Source organism: Cygnus olor, chromosome 3 (genome assembly GCF_009769625.2).
Source record: "Cygnus olor isolate bCygOlo1 chromosome 3, bCygOlo1.pri.v2, whole genome shotgun sequence".
NCBI classification, from domain to species: Eukaryota; Metazoa; Chordata; class Aves; order Anseriformes; family Anatidae; genus Cygnus; species Cygnus olor.
Genome location: NC_049171.1, coordinates 92,313,077 through 92,334,398, shown reverse-complemented (window position 1 = coordinate 92,334,398; position 21,322 = coordinate 92,313,077). Strand labels below are relative to the sequence as shown.

The 21,322-nt window shown below is 42.4% G+C and overlaps 1 protein-coding gene across 6 annotated transcripts in view; it reads left to right on the top strand.

Annotated features, from left to right (window-relative positions):
- TTC7A (tetratricopeptide repeat domain 7A) overlaps nucleotides 1-21,322 on the top strand; it is a 172,138-nt gene that overhangs the window by 112,049 nt on the left and 38,767 nt on the right. For all 6 annotated transcript variants that reach the window (XM_040554290.1, XM_040554291.1, XM_040554293.1 and 3 more), the window contains 3 exons: nucleotides 1,890-2,006; nucleotides 5,637-5,734; nucleotides 11,568-11,702. In XM_040554290.1, the coding sequence (XP_040410224.1) occupies nucleotides 1,890-2,006; nucleotides 5,637-5,734; nucleotides 11,568-11,702 (350 nt within the window). The remainder of the gene's footprint in view (nucleotides 1-1,889; nucleotides 2,007-5,636; nucleotides 5,735-11,567; nucleotides 11,703-21,322) is intronic.

Below are 21,322 nucleotides of genomic sequence, written 5' to 3'. Positions count from 1 at the left end.
TGTTTTGGTGCTCTGTTGATAACCTTTTTCTGAACCTCATCCAATTTTTAGTCTCCTTTTAAAGACAAGAACTAGGCACTGGATTGTAGTAAGCATTTTGTTGTTGCTGGGAACCACATCTTCCAACTCCAACTTGATTGTGCTTCTGTATAAGGATGCTAAGGATTGCTTGACGTCTTAACTGTGTTGTTCCAGGGTATAACCTTCCATCCATCTCGTGTGATACATATTCCTTGCTCTCAAGTGTGTGATTTTATGTTTTCTGGTATTAAAACACAGAGCAGCATGCATCAGTGGCCAGTTCGCATTGTTAACCACTCCTAGGAATTTTGTTTCGTTTTTGTTTTCTTAAGTGTGTCCACTGTAACATTCTTTGTCCCATCAAAATTTTTGATTTGTTCGTGTATCTAGCCTCAAAGTGAGTAACTGAATCATAACGAGGGCAGTTGCTTTCATTTAGGGAGTCGAAGAAGATGGGATGTTTTAATTAGCATTTGTTTTGCTCAGGTCAGTAACAAGAAAATCAAAGGTAAACATAGAGTAGGGATGTAAAATTGTAAAGGACACAATGAAATTCCCTTGATTGTGAATATTGGTCTTCCTTTCCTAGCCTAAGTTTGTACCTGGGGAATTTAGTTGATAGCCTGAGCTGTGTGGTCAAACCGCAGCAGTGTCCACAAGCAGACTTTGCTGTAGCAGATAACACAATTGGGTTATGTTTTGGTGATTTTTTTTTCCCCTGAAAAAATAAGATTTATTCATGCAGAATGGGACTGCTATTTTAGCACACAAGCGTAGTTAAGCATCACAGAGACTTGGCTGCAGATTTCTAATTATTGCAAGTGAAGGATCTCTTATTCAGCTGCAAAGTCTTCTCTTACAAGAGATTGCACCTGCTGTTGTCTCTTTCTGAAGTTGTTTGGTTTCCCCAGGGGTCTGCAAGCCCCCATTCGCAGTACTGGGTTTTAAGATTTTTGATGTTCAGCTGTTGTATGTGTGTATGTAAATATATGTACACCTAGTGGATGGATTGCTAACCATATTGAGCAAAATCAAAATATATAGATCTTGGACTTTGTTAAAACATTTAAAGTAGAGACGTAAATTTATTTTAGTACATAAAAAATAAATTCAATGATCTTGGCAGTTAAAAAAGGTAAAAGAAGTTTCTTGAAGGATGATGTTAAAAGCCATACTAGCAGCAAGTGGGGGGTTGTGTCATTACTGAATCTGTCTTCTAACCTGAGTTTGACCTAATTCTGCTGAACTCCCATAGTCTGTGCAAGTACATAGTCTCTAGCTATAAGAATAGTAGCTAAACTTATACTACCTAGAAAAAAATGTGCAAGGGCTATTAGCTGTCTTGCGTAAGGGCATAAGATGATGCCAGCTGGGGTGAAGAGGAAATATTTCCTTCCTGTTGGGCATTACATAGTTGTCTGGGTATGTTAAGCGTGTTTTTTTTTCTCACGTTTTGCCTGAAATTCATTATATAAGCCATTGCTATAGGAGGATGCCAGAGTAAAGAAGCAATCTGGGTTATGTATTATGGCAATTCCTTTTTATTTTGTTTTTAATGCTGTCCACAATAAAATGAGATTCACTGTATGTTTCACCTTGTTACCTTTGTAATGCATTGCTTTTAACACTGTCCTGCCAGCTTTGTGACGTAAATTTGACTGCAGCTGAGGAATATTGTTAATCCTCTCATCTCCTTGTGGGGAATCAAAGTTGAGCCAAATGAAATGTTTTGTGTTCCGATGTTTTCTCTTGTAGCTGGATGTACAAAGGAAGTAAAATTGCTGGCTGCCAGGATCTCACTAGAGTGATACTGATTCTCCACATTTGAGGTGCCAATAACGCAGAAGTTGTTCTTTTTCATCTTGCAGCTTACTCTTCACCAAAGTAAAACTGGAATGGATACATAAAGGACCTGAGGAGGCTCTGGTGACATGCAGGCATATGTTGCAGATGTGGCAGATGGTATATACGGTTTTACAGCACAGGTAGGTTTTCTTCACAGTCTAACAAGTTCAGATTTTATAATGGGGATACAGTTATCTTTTTTAATTGTCCAGATACTTAAGTTACTTTGCAAAAAGGGTAACAAACAGTACTGTTTAAAAAAAGTAATATTTCAATCCATGATTTTAAAAAAAAAAAACCAACAACAACAAAAAGCATTTAAACAGTGTTCCCTTTTTATGTTATCTTTTTCACCTGCTTCCCCTCCGAAAGATAAAAGTTCAGAAAGTATGAAAGCAACCAGCTTGGATTTTCTTCCTTCCCACATCTTTTGGTTATTGTCCCAGTCGTGATACCACTGTACAACTATCTTGGGAATGTTATCCCAACACTATATTTACCTTTCACCTGTAATGTTCAGAGACACTATGTTTGATGGAAAGGACAGCGTGCTTAATGGAACATTCATGTCAGGCAGTCAAAGTTTTTATTGTTCCCCTGTTTGTGCATGCATTTACATAGGTTTTATAAACACCAGAACTGGATGTGCAGAACGATGCGTGTCTATGTACAAGTGTTCCTGAGGGATTCTTGGTAATTCCTTGTTGGTTTAGCTAATGAGCAGCAGACCAAACACTAAAATCAAGGTATTTACACAGCACTAGAGAAATAGTCTCTTACCTGATGAAATCATTAATTTCCATAGGCTTTAATATCCTTGGCTAAGGCTTCAGTCTTGTATTTCTCACAGGAATAATCTTTATACCTGTGATTAGTCCTCATGAAGCTGATCAAATCTGCGCTGAACATACAGGACTGGATGCAACTTACTGTTGCAAGGAGGGGGGTGCAAGCTTGAGACTGAAGAGATATAGTTGGAGGACAGACAAATAAATAGTTCAAATATTTGGATTGCATTTGGATCTCAAGCTGTGCTTTGGCCGTTACATTTAAAAAGCCAAGATAGGATAGCTTTAGAGGCTTTTGATAAGCTTTAGCCATAGAAACCTAAACAAAACAAATAGCTTTGCTTTTGCTTTTAGAAACTCTAATGTGTATTTCTCTGCTATTCCCAGTTGGACTTCTTGTCTTTCTCAAGAAATACTTCAGAAAGCACTTTTTATTAGGAAATAGTGCTTGAAAGGTAACAAGAATGAACTTGGTACCTGCAATTTTAGACTGTGTTCAGTGGCACAGGAGGGCCCTTGTTTCAAGCAAATTGCAGCAGTATCAGCTAACAAATATGTAAAATATTCCAGGCTGGGCTTTAAAAGGAACTGAAGGGGATTTCTTATCAGTAGGACTTGGATGCATACTTTTTTTAGGGCCTCTTGGAAAAGAGAAGCCTGTTTTTCTATGAGGTTGAGAACTGTTACACCCAAAACTCTATTAGTGCAATCAGTAGCTCATCACCCACAGAGTTAAATCTCACTTTACTTATATTTGGTTGCGTTTCTCTGCCCTTAGTTTCTCAGCTGTGCAAACTTAGTGTGACTCTGCTAGACTAGGGAGCGTTTCAGCACCCACTGTTTTCTCCCCAAGCAGGTATTCGCGTGTCATGCTCAAGGACCCTCTCACCTTCTTCCTGATGAACTGAACTGATGGTGCTTCTGCACTCTCTCACAGTCAAACATTCCCTTCAGCCATTTCTGTGAGCATTTTATCCGCTGTGTCAACTACCTTTACAAACATGGGTGGTGGAGTGACATTCAGTGTCCCACTGCCAGCCTTCCAGTGCCATCTGTGGAAGGCAAATCATCTGGCTGCTGTCCCTATGCACCAAAAAGCCATGCTACGTGCACCGAAAGGGTGCCTGGAAAGGCTCTCTGGGTTGAAGGCCTTGTACTGCAGTATTCAATATGTAGTTCACTTTCAAGCCTTTTCCAGAATAAAGCATAAAGTTGGTGGAAGCTGCTGTTTTGCAGAATGTAGTCCTCTTGGTTTTCAGTCTGTTTCCCCAGTTAAAAGGCTGTCCCTCTGGCTGTACTGAGATGGGTTTTGTTAACCAAGACTGCCTTGTCAAGACTTTCTGGACGCTGCTCTCCTGTTGTCAGACTTCTCGCCTGTCCTTTTCATAGGAATATAATGCAAAAGCCGGTGTTCAGCGGTGTGCCTAAGCAGTGCCTGCATGGTGATGACTGCCACGTCAAAGCAGCACATCAGTAACATTTTAAAGTGAGGCTGCCATGTTCCTGCGTACCCAAGGCACCAGCAAGACAGAAATAACCCTACCTTTCCACCAGCAGTCCCCCGTCAAGGCGATTACACTTGGGTTAATGCTCGCTAGGCAAGATGGAGGTGTAGGGCAGTGAGTTTAATTTTCCCCTGTATCTGTCACCACTCGATAACTTCAAATGGGACATCAGTATGGAAAGCAGTATGTAAAACAGGGAGGCCCAGTCAAGGCCAGAGATTTGGGCAAGTAGTCAAATGGCCAAGAATTCAGGGTCCATTAACAGAACCTGTAATATTTGATCCCAAAACCCAAGTAAGAGGTTAATTAGCTATTGTAAATACGATTACCAGTGTGATGAATGACAGTAAGTGGCTTCCTGTCCGAGAATGTTAGCTGGCAAGGGCAAGACTTGGTTTATCTTTTGCTGTTGTTTTCTGTGATAACAGAATAATCATGTTTAAAAAAAAAAAAAAAAATGGCAGTCCCAAGGTAATTCTTCTTCTAGATCAATTCAAATTCAAGGGAATCCCATGCGGTATGTACCACAAGGCTGATTAAACTGGAAGGCTGGGCGTCTATAACAATGATGATTCTGTGACATCTCGTTTCCTGAGAGAAATAATATCCAAAGGCTGAGCTGCAGGCTTGGAAGTGTGCCAGAAAAAGTAGCCAGGGCAGTCACTTTTCCTTTGGATATTTTGTTCCTTAATGGATGGTGAGAGCAGATATCATCACCATCTGATCCTAGGGGGATGGCAGTCTATGTGGTGACAGGAAGGCTCAGGAGATCTGCACTAAGTAATTTTCATTAGGCACGGGATTTTATTTTATTTTATTTTATTTTATTTTATTTTATTTTATTTTATTTTATTTTATTTTATCGGAGTTCCCCCTTTGGAAAAGCTCTGCTGTGAGGACTGAAGTCTAGAAGAGGAGCAGACCAGATAATCTTCCTTTCGTAAAGCAGTGCTGTGTGGTAGCTTTTATCTTCCTTCTCTGTTCAAACAGAACAAAGGTGGAAGAGGAAATAATAATCTTTCTGAAATGAAGAAATTAGCACCTGTGTGGAAGGTGGTAATTGGTCTGTTTCAAAAGGATTATCACAGCAGACCTGTGAATAAATCCTACAGAAATAAGCAAGGGACCTTAGTTCTTTTTTTGGGGGGAGGGGGTTGGGGAGGAGGGTGTTGATGGTTGTCCTTCTCTGGTCTGGCGTTCTAGCTGGCAACATGTTCCTCATCCAGTGGTTGACAAAGACCCCAGCACTCAAATAAACTGATAGTGGCACACACACTGGAGCTCTTGCTGGGCGCAGTGTCTCTGAGAGCCCAGGTTTGTCATCCATTGCTGGATGGAGGTGTTACAATGACACCTTCAAGAAGCACCTAAAATTTTCAGTTCCAGAGACAGTCAGACGAGATTATTGCCTGCTTCGTGGAAAACGTTGTCTCCCTGCTGAAAGGTGGCTAGATAACATGTTTTTGTTTCTTTACAGTGGCTCTGAGAAAGGAAGTAGTGTGACCGAAACACCAGTGATCAAAAAGCATAACGGATTGCATCTCACGCTCCCGGATGCTCATGATACTGATTCTGGTGAGGAAACAAGATCTGTGCTTTCCCATCCTAAATACATGCTTTCGTGAGACCGGAATGTTTTATTGTCTTGTGTGGAGGTTGCTGGGCTGGGGGTCAGGAGATTCAGATCTGTCTCTGGGGCCTCTCTGTGTTGCAGAGTGTGCTGCGTGGTTTGCCTGTACCTCAGCTTCCCCGTGTGTAAAGCTGAGATGGGTTCCTGCTTTCTTCTACAGAGCAGTCTGAGACAAGCCTGAAAGGTATTAGATGGGAGTTCACCATGTTTCTGAAATAACTGTCTAGTTCAGTTCAGTTTATTTTTCTTCTTTTCCTTTTCTCTCTCTTTTTTTTCCTCCAAACTTTAATCCTTTTTGGACAAAATTTAATCCTTTTAGATCAAGCCAGCTAATACTATGGTCTGGGAAAGCTGAGTGTTAGTGTCAGTTGTTACTGGACTATGTTTTGGTCTGGGATTTGTACATAAACCTTGTGATGCGTTATTCAATGGTTAATACGCATTCACAGTAATGGATATAGTCAGATGGAAATAACTGAGACATCAAAGCTAATCTTGGCAAAAAGGAGAAAGAAGACTTTCAGAGAGTGCTGCTGACTTGTGATTTTATCACAAGTCTCATGATACTTGCTGTTTCCTTTAAAGCCCAAACTCTCAAAATCAGATGATTATGTGAGAAACTTGCCTTTTTATTTTATTTTTTAGGGAACAACTTTCTACCCTTGTGTATGTAGAGAAACACTTGGGGAAAAAAAAAAAAAAAAAGAACCTCACAGACTCAGAAACTGAAAACAAAAAAGCATATAAAGGTATAAGAACTTACTTTTAAAAACATTACATTTTAAAGAAGTCTCATGCTTTCAGGACAGGGAATTAGTGATCGTTCAAGTCTTGAATGTTTAGACTTGGTAAAACTGAAGTCACATGCTCAGCACGTATAGCTGAAGACAATGGCAAGTTCATATGTATTAAGTACGTGACTTGTATTGAATTATATTCGTTTAACCTCCATTTGCACCCATCAGTGGTTAAAAAGCACTGCAAGGTTAGGTTTTGAGCATACAAACACTCAAGCATCAAAATATTATTCAGCATGTCTGCTCTTATTTTTGTTCACATTGTTAAGCCTTCGGGATCTGTATTTATGACATTGTAATCTTACTGATTCTATATGCATATATTTATGTAATTCTTAATCTGTTTATTCCATTTCCCTTTTATTACTCTTTGTTGAGATAAGTTTCTCTGTTTTGTATAGGACCTTTTTCTTGTTGCTTGTATGAGTCTGTATTCTGTGGTCTTTGGATTACTTAAAGAGAACCTAAATTCATAATAGATGAAGAGAATATACTAAATGTATAGATATGTGCTGTTTGGCATATTAAAAGTGATCTGGAAACGGGAGCAAATATGAAAGCTTCCTGGTGGTGAAAAATCATTTGGGATAGTCATCACCTGGAGGTAATTGTGAAGGTTTGCAAAAGTGTCCTCTATGATACCTGATGCTGGGCAGTAAAATCAGCTTTTACGCCCTGCGTTGTCTCCTCTGCAGTCCTGCTGTGTAGGTTTTTCCAGCTCTTGTGCTTTCTGCTTGCTCCTCTGCTGCAGACCTGCAGCATCTTGTCTGGAGTCACAGCAAAGCTTGGACACATTTGGTCTCTGTGTAGAGTCCTCCTAAAAAGCACCTGGGTTGGGTACTAGTCCCAGCTTGCTCTTATCCCAATTTCAGCAGTCAGCGTGCAGTGGAGCATAGTTTAGCAGAAAGTGCAGTATGCTGTGCTGCTGCTTGCTAGAAGGAGAAAATTAGTGTGAAATACAAGCATTAAACAGTCTTTTCACACATACAAAGTGATTTACACTGAAGGGAGTTTGGCTTTAGCCAAGAAATGTACGTCTCCTCTGCTTCAAGGATCTAGGTTTATGTGCTAACACGGTTACACCCACCATGGAGGTAAGGATGCGGCTCGTACTGAAATTACACCATCCAGCCTAGTGCATGACTTGGTGCTGGCAGGTTCCAGCAAGGGCCTGTGGCTCAAAGCTGGATCCAGTTTCCATCATGAGGACCCCGGGGAGCAAGAGTGCAGCAGCATCGCCGTAGTGCACAGGCGCTCTGTGATCTCTGGGCTCGGCAGCGAAGGGGGGATTACTGCAGCTGGGTTTGACACTGGCCTCTCCCTCAGTCAGACCACAGTGAGATTATTTGCTGTGCTAGAATTTTAGGTTTGCTGCCAGGAAGATTAATTCCTTTTTATTTTCTTCATCTTCTCCTAACTGAAGCAGTGTTCTTAGCTAAATTCGCTGGTATAAGTCAGCTGTCTTGCTGTTTCATTCTTTTTGTGATTTAGTCTTATCTTATAATGCTCTTGCCTGAAGTGATTTAGGCTAGGGAATTCTGTGTTTCTTTTAAACCTAGTAAATCTACAGAGTTGCATTGCTATTTTGATAGCAGATTTTTCATGGATGTAAAATATTAAACTTGGTCCTTCTTGGTCTTATAACACTGCTAGCACAATACTTTAAAATTATTTAGATATATTTTTGTACGGCTTGTCTGTGGAGCTCATCATGACAAAATCATTTTGTTATTTTTATGATTTCTTTCCAAAATGTGTAGAGGGCTTTACTGTAAAATGCAAAGTTTATATTCTATCTAGTGGAGCTATTAAAAAGAGAAAGAGACTGCACTAAAATAACAAATGGATGTGATATCTTCATATGCCAAGATTTGCATGTATTTTGAGGCTTGACATTAAAGTTCTGTGAGACAGATTTTGTGGATTTTTTTAGCATATAGACATCTACAATCCTTTAGAAAGAGGTATTTTGTAATGAGACATTCAGAGACATTTTTTAATGTCGCTGGCAGTTTTTTTGTCGGCTCACCCCTCCACCCTGAGGTCAGAGTGGTGTCAGCATGATGCATGCCTACCTCCCCTCTCAGGAGATGAACGCTGGCTCTGGTAGTGTTTCTTGAAGAAGCTGCTGCCCTCAGCCCACCCCCAGCGTCACTGCCGTGCTCTCCTGGGGTTCAGGTCTGTGGCTGGGCTCCTTTCGGTCCAAAAGAGCGAGGCTGGCTAAGACCTGCTCTTAAAGTGCTTATTCAGGGCCTTCCTGTGAGCAGTTCAGCAGAGATGGGAAAGAATAGCAGCAGCAAACCATAGGTTTGGGCTGGGATGGAGACAGACTTCTCATCTAGATGTGTGTGGTGGGAGCAAGGAGCACGTCTGTGTCTGCGACCATGCAGGGGTAGGGAAGGATCGGCTGATGGCCGCGTGGTGTGCTTTGTTGCCTTGCTTAGGCTGAAATGGAAGAGAAAATAGCCATCAAAGGACTGCTACATGAAAAGGGAACCCAAGTTACTTGGCAATTTACAGCAGAGGCTCTTTGCATTTAGCTGCCCAGGGCAGTAAATCTCTAAGTAACTCGGGTTCCCTTTTCAAGGCTGTGCAGGTTGAAGCACACAGCAGTGGTCAGGATCCATGTTGCATCGCAGGCTTTCTGCCCTGGCAGCTACCTGAGTAACGAAGAGGAGAGGAGCAGCTAACCTGTGCTTCCTCAAGTGCAACTTAGTTTACAGTGGTATTCTTTTAAAGCCTTCATTGCAAGGGAAGGGTGCTTTATTAGATCCTAAGTGGCTGTTCAGCCTCTCAGCAGCACATGAACCTCTCCAAAGGCACAAAGTTGCCTTCCGGTGACACCATCCCCTTGGAATGACTTGCCAGGAAAAGAGGATTTCCCCCGAGCACTGAGGATGTAAATAAAACCTCCACCCGATGCAGGCAGAACAGCATTGCGTACAGGTACTGTCACAGACAGCTCTGGAAAGCCTTCCTGAAAGAGGGCAGTCTTGGCAGAGAAATGTAATGCTGAAAGTTGCTTTCAAAGCATACTAATGAGATCAGGAGTGCTAATTCAGGAATCTCGTTAGTCCCCAAAGCCCATGCAGTTTTTTTTGCGTTTGCCCGTCTAGGTCTGCTCTGACTTTGAAGTGCTCCTAACCAGCATCAATAATTATTCACGTGGTAATTTTCATAATTTGCAGAAAGTGCCAGCGCTTGGGGTGGCTGGGGATGAGCACCTGATGGTTTTTCCTGCGTTAAACAACCCCTGTCTGACTGAGAATGCCTGGGAGCTGTGTTTCAGTGAAATTTCTCCTAACTGGAGGGAAGGAGAGGCAGGAGTGGGCAGGGCAGGGGGAAGAATTCCATGCAATGAAAGAGGCTGAAGATTGATCTGTTAAATAAACTGTTAAATGTAATAAATCCTCCATACAAGGCCGAATAGCTTTTACTGTAGCATTAAAGCCATAATTACTGCATTACTGCACTGTCATCTCTTGGAGCACCAGATGAGGAGTGTCTTTGAAAATATGCAGGAATTTTAAAGCCGCATCTAGGGAGAGCACATTTGCATTTTCCAAGGGAGCTGTGGGAGGCGCCTGCACTGAGCACTGCAGGGCTGTTTTGAAGTTCTGCTGCTGAAAACGAATGCCATCAGTTAGCAGTGAGATAATGGGACAAGTATTTCCATGGCAGTCTCAGGCTTTGGATTGTGGCTGTGGCCTCTCCCTAGCCATGACAGTCCCAGAGGCAGGCAGCATGGCCTCGGGTTACGGAAAACCTACAGGCTGTGTTGTGCCCAGGCCGCACAGGTGTCTTTGCAGAGGGGCATAGGGGGGACAGGAGCCTCCCAGTGCCTGGCAGAAGGCCGGGTTCTGCAGCTGGAGAAGCACAACGCCCCTTTTGGAAGAAAAACACTTAGTGCGTATGTCCTGTGACAGCTTTTCTGCCCTTCTGACTCTTCCCCTGCCCAGAGCCATCTATACTTCTCTGAGTCTGTTCCTAGGCTCTGGTGGTCCTTCAGGGGGCTGCTGTGAGAGAAAGGGGGATTTTAACTCCGGGATCCTGTGGCCTGCAAGGTCAGCCTGCAAGGGTAGGCAGAAGAGTAAAGCTAATCAGCACAAACGCTTCAGTCACAGCAGCTCTCTAGAGAAAGAGCTTATCAGCCTTAAAGTCCCATTAAACCTACGTATATTAAAATATTTATTTCCTAAAGCTTTACAAGGCCAGCTCTGAAATCTCATTTTGTAGCTTCTTGCTTTGTTGCAGTCCTCTTGGTAGCCCTCTGAGAGGCTGGCTCACCAGTGTAATCCTGCACGCCGCACTTGAGGATGCGGCCTCTGTCCGTGCCTGCTTTCTGGGGGCAGCTTTTGATGTGATGTTTTGTTCCCAGAGATGTGGGCACCAAATACTTTATTCTTGCGTAAATGTTACGGCGCATGCTAAAGGTTAATATAGTCGAAGCGCTGAGCTCTCTGCTCCCCAAGGTTAAATGAAAAACCATGCTGTCTCTAAACCAATAGGACAATATTGATGTCACATGAAATCGGTGTGCTCTGTGAATGCTGCCGACCCACTCTGCAATGCTGTACGAAGGTTTTACATTAGCGGGCCATGTTTTGTAATTGCGTGGTGACAATGGGCTCATAAAATAGGTTGCTAATAAGTATTCTTAGGAAATGTTTGATGGTAGAATTCTGCTTTTCAAATGGGCAAAATACCGTTGCTTCCTTGATGAATCTGCTAAGCAGACCTTTATAAAATTACTGTCTCTTAATTCACTTGCTTGAGCTGCAGCCCATGGGTAATTTCATCTTTTTTCAATAAATTAACCTTTTATAAAACATATTTCTCCAGTTGGTCACACCAGGCTTCACTGTGGCTCTTACTGCACAAAACTGATGCAGTGGAGTGGAGAATCAGACCTTCCATCTAATGAACCAATATCCCAAGGAAGTATAAAATGTGTTGTTGTTCTTGTTTGTTTGGTCCACAGGATCACAGCGAGCCTCTTCCCTTGCTGCATCAAGACTGGAACAGGCCATGTCTGAAATAACTATGCAGAGCAGCACGATGAAGCAAGGACCTATGCAGCTGTGGACAACTCTTGAACAAATCTGGCTTCAAGCTGGTAAGTACTGATGGTTACGGAGACGGCCTGGAATTTCTTTTCCCCCCCAGTGGTGAATGAGATGACAGAAGTATTAAGGGAGTAACTGAAATCAGGGCTGTCTCTACACATTAAACCAGCAGTAAATCTGCCCATCTATCCCACCTGGTTTTTTGAAATACCACTTGATTAAATCTAACAAAATACAGGAGTAGTGCGATTTTTCAGCTCACCTCTATTTTTCCATAACACAGAAAACTTCAGTCATCATTAAAATGTGTTTTTAAATGAAGAGGGTAAGCAGTTCTTCATTAAGAAAGGTTATTTGATAGGAGTAATTATTTTCATTTTGCGCAAAATGAATGGGCAAAGAGTCTATGAAATGGTATTTAGACTGGCAGTGTTCCAGTTTTTCTGAGTTTTCAGTGAAATGTATTAAACAAGAAAAAGTTCTCCACTTATTTTATCCTTGGCTGCTTGAATCTCCCAGTGACTTGTAGGTTTTGCATGTCAGTTTGAGACACTCATGCAAAGATTGTGGCAGAGCACATAAAGGGAAAAGAGAACAGTGAGAAGAACTCTACCCGGGGGCAACCTCCAAACTCATGAAAGGATTTTATATAGGGCATTTATTGAGGAGCAGAGTTGCACAGCACATTCTGCCGTTTGCGTTCCAGCAACTTGGGACTGGCAAAAGGAATTCTGACCCTGCAGTTTTGCTCTTAAGAGAAACGGCTTTTCTTCCACAGTTGGTCCACGCTGTTGTGTACCTGAAATTACATTTGAGTGCTGTGATTGCTTCTTAGATGTCTCTGCTACCATTTGCAACAAGAAGAAAAAAAGAAAAAAAAAGCAGAGCCCACTAGAACCTTGCGGATAATTTTCTGTTCTGTACACAGGAGAACCTGTCAAATTCTCATTTACCTAATCTGTACAATTGACAATTCTCACATAAAACCTGGCAATCTCACCCTACTTCTCAGTAAAGATTTTTTTAGCTGTTTTTGTGGGCCATTTTCTACCAATTTGACTTTAGTTCTGGTACAAAATACGTGACATTCTACTTGTTACAATTTGCCTAACTATTATAGAAGTTACCTTTTGGAATGCATCATCCTTTAAGTTAATCACATGAGTTCATTTATTTGCTTATGTAAATTTCATTAATGTACTGTGGGCTTCAAAATCACCAGCAGGGTTTTGCTTTATTCAGTTTATGCTTCTGATTTAAGATTGCAGAGGAGGCTGCTGGGAAAACAAAAAACACAGTTTATTGTGATGAGAAGTCAGGTGTCTGTTGTCCATCATCCTAGAGATAGCTCTAGGCAGTTTACATTTTTGCTGCTGTGTGAAAAGACAAAGGCAATAAAGACCTACTGCTTGCTGTGACCTAACTGTGAATTGCTACAATTATTTTTCAGTGTGCTTTTCTCAGAGGTGTTAATTCTTTTAGGCGGAAATTATTTTTATAACCTGTAACTTTTCTGTCCTATTCTGTTTTTTTAATCTTTGTTTTATTTCATGTTTGCTTTTCGCTCGACTTGAATCAGGATTGATGTTCTGAAAATACATATTGTGACTGCTTTGTGATTTCATTACTGAAGTCAGTTATTGTTATGGATGCAGCTTAATGGTCTTAGTAGTGGGCTTATTGACTTGAATAGTCCTACAGAGCATCATCCCTGGCCCTCTGTCCGAGAATGTCCTATCTAGAAGGAGGGGAAAGCAGAAGTAGTTATAAGTTAATAACTTCCAAAATAGAAATATTTCATAAATAACCAAATAAACAGAAATCTGTGGTTAGAAACGGCCAAGATTGTCACATGCTTTTGTGTTCCAGCTCACCCCCAAATTAACAGCTGTGGAAAGTAACAGACGATTAGCATTCCGTTCTGACGCCTGCATCCAGAGTCACTTCGTATTCATGAAAGAGCCCCATCGATGTGCTGTAGATTTCTATCAGGTTTAGCTGGGACTTGTCCTTTTTCAGTCAATGAAATTTGAATGAATTTCAATCCTGTGACTCTTGGCAAGTTGCCTAACTTTTTCATACCTCAGTTTCTTATCTCTTAATGGAGGAAAATGTTTGTCTGCCTTTGGGAAAAGACTCGCATATTGCTGTTTTTATTGTTATTAACACTTTAACCTTTTTTGCTTGACTCATAAATCTTTAGATAAAACCATTATAATTTCTAAACCTTGTCCTGCAGTAAATTTATAACAAAGCATCCATCTTTCCCAGACACTAGAAGCATGCAGCTGGCCGTGTCTCTGTGTGTGGGTGTGGATGTAGAGCGCCAGGCTGTGAACCTGTCAGGGATCCATTAGAGCCATTAGAGATCCCGTGCCTCTTCATATCCCAGGGCGTGAAAACTTAATGGTGCCAGCTGATTGATCGGGCAGAGCTCTCTGGGCTTACGTTGGAAAGAGGCGTACAAAGCAAACTATCCCACAGCTATGTGGGGCTGGTCTTACAGCCCTCCAGCAGCCAGCACGTAGGCTTGCAAGGGGACCGTTCGCGTGTGGTAGTCATCAGATGGTGCCAGCACAGGGGAATGGTTACAGCATCACCCTCCACCCACAGCTGCAACAGGAGTCCAGGGCTAACCTGCCCAAGTTCCTTGCTCCTAATGCATCCCATAATTAGTGCATCCCATAATTAGTGCATGAGAACACGTGCACTCCATTCACAGTGGCTGAAGGGAAGGCTGTGAACTCTCCCCAAATATTCAGTCTTCTGTGCTGTGCTAAAGATAGTTATCTTGCGCTAAGAGGGCATAGACTTTTCAGCTGTAACTTCTGGGTTTGTGAACAGTGCAGTTATGTAGGAAAGATGATAAAGGAGCAGCTTTGGAAGTGCAGCTGCAAAGTCCACATGTGCTGTATACATGGCTGCTGCTCCTCGGTTTTCCCTACAGCAGTGTCTGGTGAGCTTTGTCTTGGTGATCTGGCAAGCTAACTTTTTGTAGCTTCTGGTCAGCAGCCAAACAGCTGCTTGATGCATCTCTGTGGTCTCTAGAATGAGTCCTCTTATCCTTTTTCACATCTCTACATAAAACTGAACTGTCACTTTATCCTGTGGCCACCCTTCTGTAGTACCAGTGGGGAGGACAGTCATCTGCAGCAGGGAACTTAGCATGTTTCTTCAGTGGGCTTGCACATCTTCCTGTTCCCTGCAGGTAGTCACAATTAGCTTTGGAAGAGAAAGGGGTCTGTGGTTTCCAAAGACCAGAGAGGTTGTCCCTGCCCTGGAGCAGGCATGATTTGGGGAATACTGGGAGGCATGCTGTTTTCAAGTGCTCTGCAGCAAAGACTGTGATTAATACAGCTTGTCTGGTCCCTCTTAAAAATAACCCAGCCCTCCGCATCTTCTTGAAATGTAATGGCTTTTGAAGAGGAGAGTCATTTCATTAGGTTTTTACATTAACAGACCTAAACGTTATTCTTGGCCCCAAATCTGAGAAGGAGCCGTTTGTCAGGGTCCTGCTGCAAGGAGCACTAGGGAAGGGTGCTGCAGTGCACATCTCTGCTGTGCACAGCTCCAGGAGAGGTGGTCTTCATGCGATCCCTATGTCCATTTTTTCTCTTTGTTCTGCTTTCCAGTGACTGAGAACTTGAATCAACTTTGGGAGGAGAGAAGGAACTTTAATGGCATTCTTCTTCTACCTCTTCTTGCAGAAGGAGGTGCAAGGAGAATCCTAGAGATTACTGGTGATTATTCAGCTTCTCTTACCAAGAGAAATGTCTGACCTAGAAGCTGTTTCTACTCCCTTTTTTCTTTTCAGAATCATGCCAGTAGTCCTCCGTTCTGTTTAGAAAACACAATCATGATGTTTGGCTAAGGAAAATATATTTGGAATGGTTCAAATTTATGACCAAAACTTACTTTCATTCTGCATTTTTACAAAATCACGTTTGACCTAGAGAGCAAAGTGTGTCAGTACTGAAAAGAAGTAGTTTTAAGCTCTTTCAGTAATGAGTGGTTTCTTATCTGAAGTATGCATGAGTATGTTTCCAGGCAGTAATAACTGTTGTATGCTCTATTTATGTGGAGTATTTTAGAATGCTGCAAGCCAGTTTTAATAAGAGTTTGAGTACTCCAGCTCCTGTTGCTATATTATTTTAAGCTTTACTTTTAACTACAATGTCCACTTTGTTTGTCTTTACTAGTACTTTATATCTGACAATTTAGCTTCTTGACTGGCCCAATACTTTACCAAATATGGCCACTCACAGCAAAGTAGGTCTGGTAATTTGATCTAAGATTGGCTAAATGCCTGCTAAGCACAGGCTGCAAACCTCACCAGGTAGACCTAAAGCTAATTTAAAGGAGCATTTAAAGAAAAATCACTCGAATGACTATTCCATGTATTCACAGTGGGGCTGGAGAGGGCTACCTGCTGCCTGAGTAACATGCTACAAGTTTACCCTAGGAAAAAATATTCTAATGAACATGCCCTAAACAAGAAATGTAAAGAGAGCCAATGTAGCAGGGAACAGTGAGCTAATGGAAAAACATCTGTTCCCCCGAGTTATGTACAGCAGGAACATTTTTTTTTTCCCTTCACAAAACGCTTGTGATTTATTTATTTTATTCAGTATGGGCCAATTCCTGGGAAAAAAAAGCTGTGTTAGAGGAAGATGGGCTTTGTTCCACGAGAAAATGTCGTAGGGGCCAGTGGGCTGGGATCTGCAGCCCTGACTGGCCCATGTCCACACAGCCGCACACGGGCAGGGACAGAGCCCGGGGACAGCAAAGGGAGCAGCTCACCAGCACAGCTTGCATTTGCACAGTTTGCACGTACGTAATTAAATGCTCACCCCTCCCTAAGCTTTTAGCAATCCTAAGCCCCCCTCAAATTATTAGCTCTGATATTAAAGATGTTTATTGTCAGGTTTGGGAGACATCTTTACTGACATTGCAGAATAGCTGGGGTCAGATACTCTCCCATGGTGCAACACAGGTTGCTGAAGCAATTCTAATTTTATTTTCCTTGTGTTTTTTTTTTTTTAATAAAAAAGTGCTTTGAAATTTTAGAGCTCCGCACTTACTGCTTTTTTTTTTTTTTTTAATTCGTGAGCCCCATAAGCACTGCTGATCTTTGTGGCTTTTATGGTGATACAGAGCAGTGGGAGAAACCGGAGCCTGGTGAGGGGGAGCAGGAGGGAGTGTTTTATCCCAAAGCTGTTACCAAGGGGAATAAAGGTGTACTGCAACGATGGCTGTCCTGCAGCATTTGCTTGCTAGGAGGGATTAGGAACACTTCACGCTGGAGGTGGAAATGATGAACTGAGCTGGTTTGGTCCCCTTTGAAATGTTACTGGTGCAGCTAAGAAGCCAGCTGGGGTTCCGCTAAGCCTCCTGGTTTAGCAAGCTCTGGCCTTGTCTTTTCTGGTGCAGCCTAAAAATGGCCAAATTCCCCATTTCTCCTCAATCAGATGTCCTCACGGGGCTTCTAGGTTTTCATCTACGCTATCCAGGTTGGTTTCATTTATTTTCTATTAACAATGAATTCAAGAAGTCAAAAGCATTCTTGGCTTCCTATCAAGACTGGGCATTTGGACTGATTCCCCCATTCCTGAGGCTTCTGGATATTTCTCACTGCTGGAGCAGGACGTCAAGCTTTGTGGACTGATAATCCATTGGCACGGGTGGTCTTCAAAGCACACATGCCGTTTCTCAAAATCTGGGCCATGCAAATGTGCACGTATGTGAACAGGCACTTCTAAGGAAGCAGGCAGCAGCTAGCAGTGCTCTTTGCTGAGCATTCTCTGGCTCCTTAGCCAGTGGATGGAGAGGAACCTGTTGCACTGCCAGTGATGCCCAGAGAATGACAGAAGGTACCAACCACTAGCATTTCTCAGCTGCTAGTACCATTTGGGCGAGTAATAAAGCATACTTGGGCCTGAAAAAAGCAGCGGGATGTTTATCTGTGCAAGGGACAGAATATAGGAATTTATGCTTGACCAGGCTGGAATATGAAGGCTTCTTTGACTATTGCCAGTAATAAGTGTTTTAAGAGAGGGTGAAAAAAAAAAAAAGCTGCCCTTCCAACAGAAGCATTTTTATGCCACCCTTCTCAGTAGCACCCTTACTGCCTAAAACAATGGTCTGCTGCTCCTCCCAACTCTCCCAGATGGGAGAGAGCTGTTTTGTCACCAGTGAGCAGGGTCCTGCTTCACGTAAAGGAACCAGCTATCTTGTGACAGGCTTTATTGTATTTCAGATAACTTCTTGACTGCATGCTTTAGTATAGAGAGTAGCTTGTGGTAGTTCTGTGTCACCTCCGGAGATGTTCACTCTACTTCTGCATTTGTAAATAAAGAAGCTCAGTTGCCATTTCAGCCTTTGGGAGACCCGAAGCTCAGAAATTGAAAGCGGGTCCCTGGGCTCCAGTTAGCTACCAGTTTGCTTGCAAAGACAGCCTTTAAGAATGCATCTACTGCCTCATTCAGAAGAGTAAGTGATTGAGTTCATGTGGACGGGAACATGTAGCAGGTTCTCGTCTTCATTTCTGTGCTGAAGGTTTGCACCAAGTGAAGTGATAACAGTTGAGATACAGCTTGAACGATCTTCCATCTTATTGCCGGCGAATTGTCAAACGACTGCATGCACGGTTGTGTCATAATAAGGGACGGTGACTAAACGTCATCTGACAGAAAGGCAAGACAGAGGGAGAACCCTTTGTCATGGTAATAGCTCTTTGTTCGCTGATCAAAGAGTTGTCTTGGAGGAGTGGGTCTTTCCAGCTGGCTGAGGGCTGCTGCAGTAACAAGTATTAATAGCTTCTGAAAGCAGATGAGCTCTGTGGAACAGAAAACACCTCTCTAGACATCCTCTCAGGCAGTCTCACCTTCATCAAGTGTAAAGGGCTGCCTCCCAGTGTGCCGTCCTGCTGGTCAGCTGGCTACATGGCGTTGGCCATGTCACCACGCACTAGCATTTCTGGGGTGAGTAAGAGCAGGTGATGTGGCTGACACAGAACAGAGTAATGTGGAGCAGTCTGCTTGTGGGAGTTCAGTGCCGCCTCTTGGATAACATTGATTTGCAAGGAATGAGATTTTAACTCTTGGGTGCTTCACATTGCAGAAATACATTTCAAATCCTTTTTTTTTTTTTTTTTGGCTAGAATTACAGTTGGTGCTGCCTCTGTGGTGACAAGTACAATCACTCTTGACACTGCTTTGAAACACTTAAGAAAAAGAGAATAGTCAACGTTCAGGGTGATGGCAGACAACTCTGTTCCTTATACTAGCGTTGTGATGCAGACATGACTAGATTGCACTGTTGTTGCTTCTCAGATGGGCTCCTTTACAGAGCTCTGTCAAATAATTTATCCTAGAGACAAAAGAGAAAAAAAAAAAAGAGGCTGACTACAGGAGACCCAGCTTCTGTCAGCCTTCTGGAAGTGCTCTTGCTCTGTACGTTTGCTACTGGTCTTTGGTGAGTGAGTAGATGATATGCTTCTGGCAATTCTCACTTGATTAAGGATCTTCACTGTAGATGAGCTTAAACGCTAGCAGAAACAGCTGGGAGAACTAGAAGCTCATGTTAGGAGCTAATTATACATCTGAGTGGAGATGTGGGCTGCTCGCAGGGACTGGGACCAGCATTAAGACTGGTGTATCACTTCGAAGTCTAGTTGCAAGTGAAGACAAAGGAGGCTAAAGCCATAAGAGAAGACTCTTCTTGTTTGGAAGAACAGCAGAGAAGGGTGGACAATACTATGAGAGAGCACAAATGGAAGCGTAAGGTAAATCTGGGAAAGAAATGAATCGCGCTAGGCTGGGCCTTGGAGTCAATTGGATAGCTGCTCATGGTCTCAGTGGGTGTAGGCTCAAGCTTCAAGATGAGGATGAAAGGAGACAGCTCACGATGCATCCTGCCTCTGTGCATCCACGCAGTGTGATCTGTCTTTGCCTGTGTGTATAAGCAAAAATGATCAAATATTCCCTGATCATCTGCACTCAGTTTCTAGCATTACTCCAGAGAGGCTAATAGAGGAAGTAGTGCATCCAGGATGATCACCTCTTTGCTCTGTAGCATTCAGAGAATTGTTGGTAATACTTAGCTCAAAACAGAATGGAAACTCGTTTAAGCTTTTATGAAGATGGTGTTAAGCAAGAGATGGCAAGGAAGCCTGCAAACATTGCCTTTGGATTCAAAGCTGCAAAGAATGCCAGCACCAAGAATGATGTAGTTCAACAGCTGGAGATTCATAAATGGCTTTCCTGAAGCACCAAGCCTTTCACAGTGTAGGAATCACAGATGCTGCTGTATACCTGATTCACCCTGAGGAGTTGCTGTCTGCTTTGGAGTGGCATTGGGTGCCACGTCTCTATGACAGAACTTCCTTGTGAGGGTTGCTAGTTTGGTCAGGTTTGTATGTACAGCATGATTAGGTGATGCCAGGAGAGATCCTAAATAATCCAACGGACAGGAAACTGCTAACCCAGGTAATGCAGAGGCAGGCATTTCAGTACTTTCAGTACTGTTGAGGAGGTGGGAGTATTACCATGATAAATTTAATGGATCCTTGTTTTTTGTCTTTGACTTCTGCCTCTAGCTTGGTTTTTATTCCATGTTATGTAAGTGTATCTTGTTCATCTGTAAATAAAATGAGTATGCAATAGAAGTAAAAAATGAGTTTACAGAAAACCCATTTTAATGCAGGCTTAAACGATTTCCCTTAATGTCTATTTTTAGCTGGGTGGGTGCACTCCTTCCCTTCTGTAACCCAAAGGCACCTCTCATTCTCTTTTTATGCAAATTAGGCCTCCCACACCATTAAATCATTTTTTATTGACTATTGAGCCTGCAAAGAAATGGACTGAACTTTAATATGCTACATTACCGTACCATAAAATACAATTTGTAGATCTTATTTAGATTCTGTGTTGCTGCACTTCCTCTAAATAATTGTTATTACTGAAGAAGATTTACAGGCACCGTTGAAAGAAAGAATAAGTACTCTCCATTTTCTATGCATTGAATCACAGGCTGTGCATGATTTCACATCTAAACCCCCTTGCTCCTGATGCTTTTTTGAAATGAAACAGGTCACGTTATGCTGTTAGTTGCTATTAGAGTTTTTAATACACCAGTATCCAGAACTTCTGCTGACTTCAAATAGCGCCGGGATTTTACCCCTTCTTTTTGTGCTGCTAGGGTTGTGCTAACTTTGCAAACCGAAATGTCCTCAGGCTGTGAATCGTCACTTTGCACATCCCTATCCTCATCACTACCACATGTACAACATCAGCTGCTGCGCAGCACTTGGCAGGAAAATGCTCTGTTCCTTGGGAAGCACAAGAAAAATGCTGTCCTCCCACAAACTTTTGAATAAGGCTGTGCACATACTCAGCTTGTCAAGTTGCATGGCCTTGCTTTCTGTTATTAGATGGCTGCACCCTCTTGGAGTCGAGGGAAAGGAGGCACGCTGAGATTTTATGAAGATTAACCAGACAGAAATGTATATGAGTCATTTTTAAAGAGTATAGCTCTTACTGAGGAACTGTTTTGCTCGAGTTGGCAGCCTTAGAGAATGACATTTATCTGTAGCACAAACTAGGAGTGGCTAAGAAATAGTCGAGCTTATTATCGATGATGTCTCACCCTTCTTCCAGAAGGAGCACTTCAG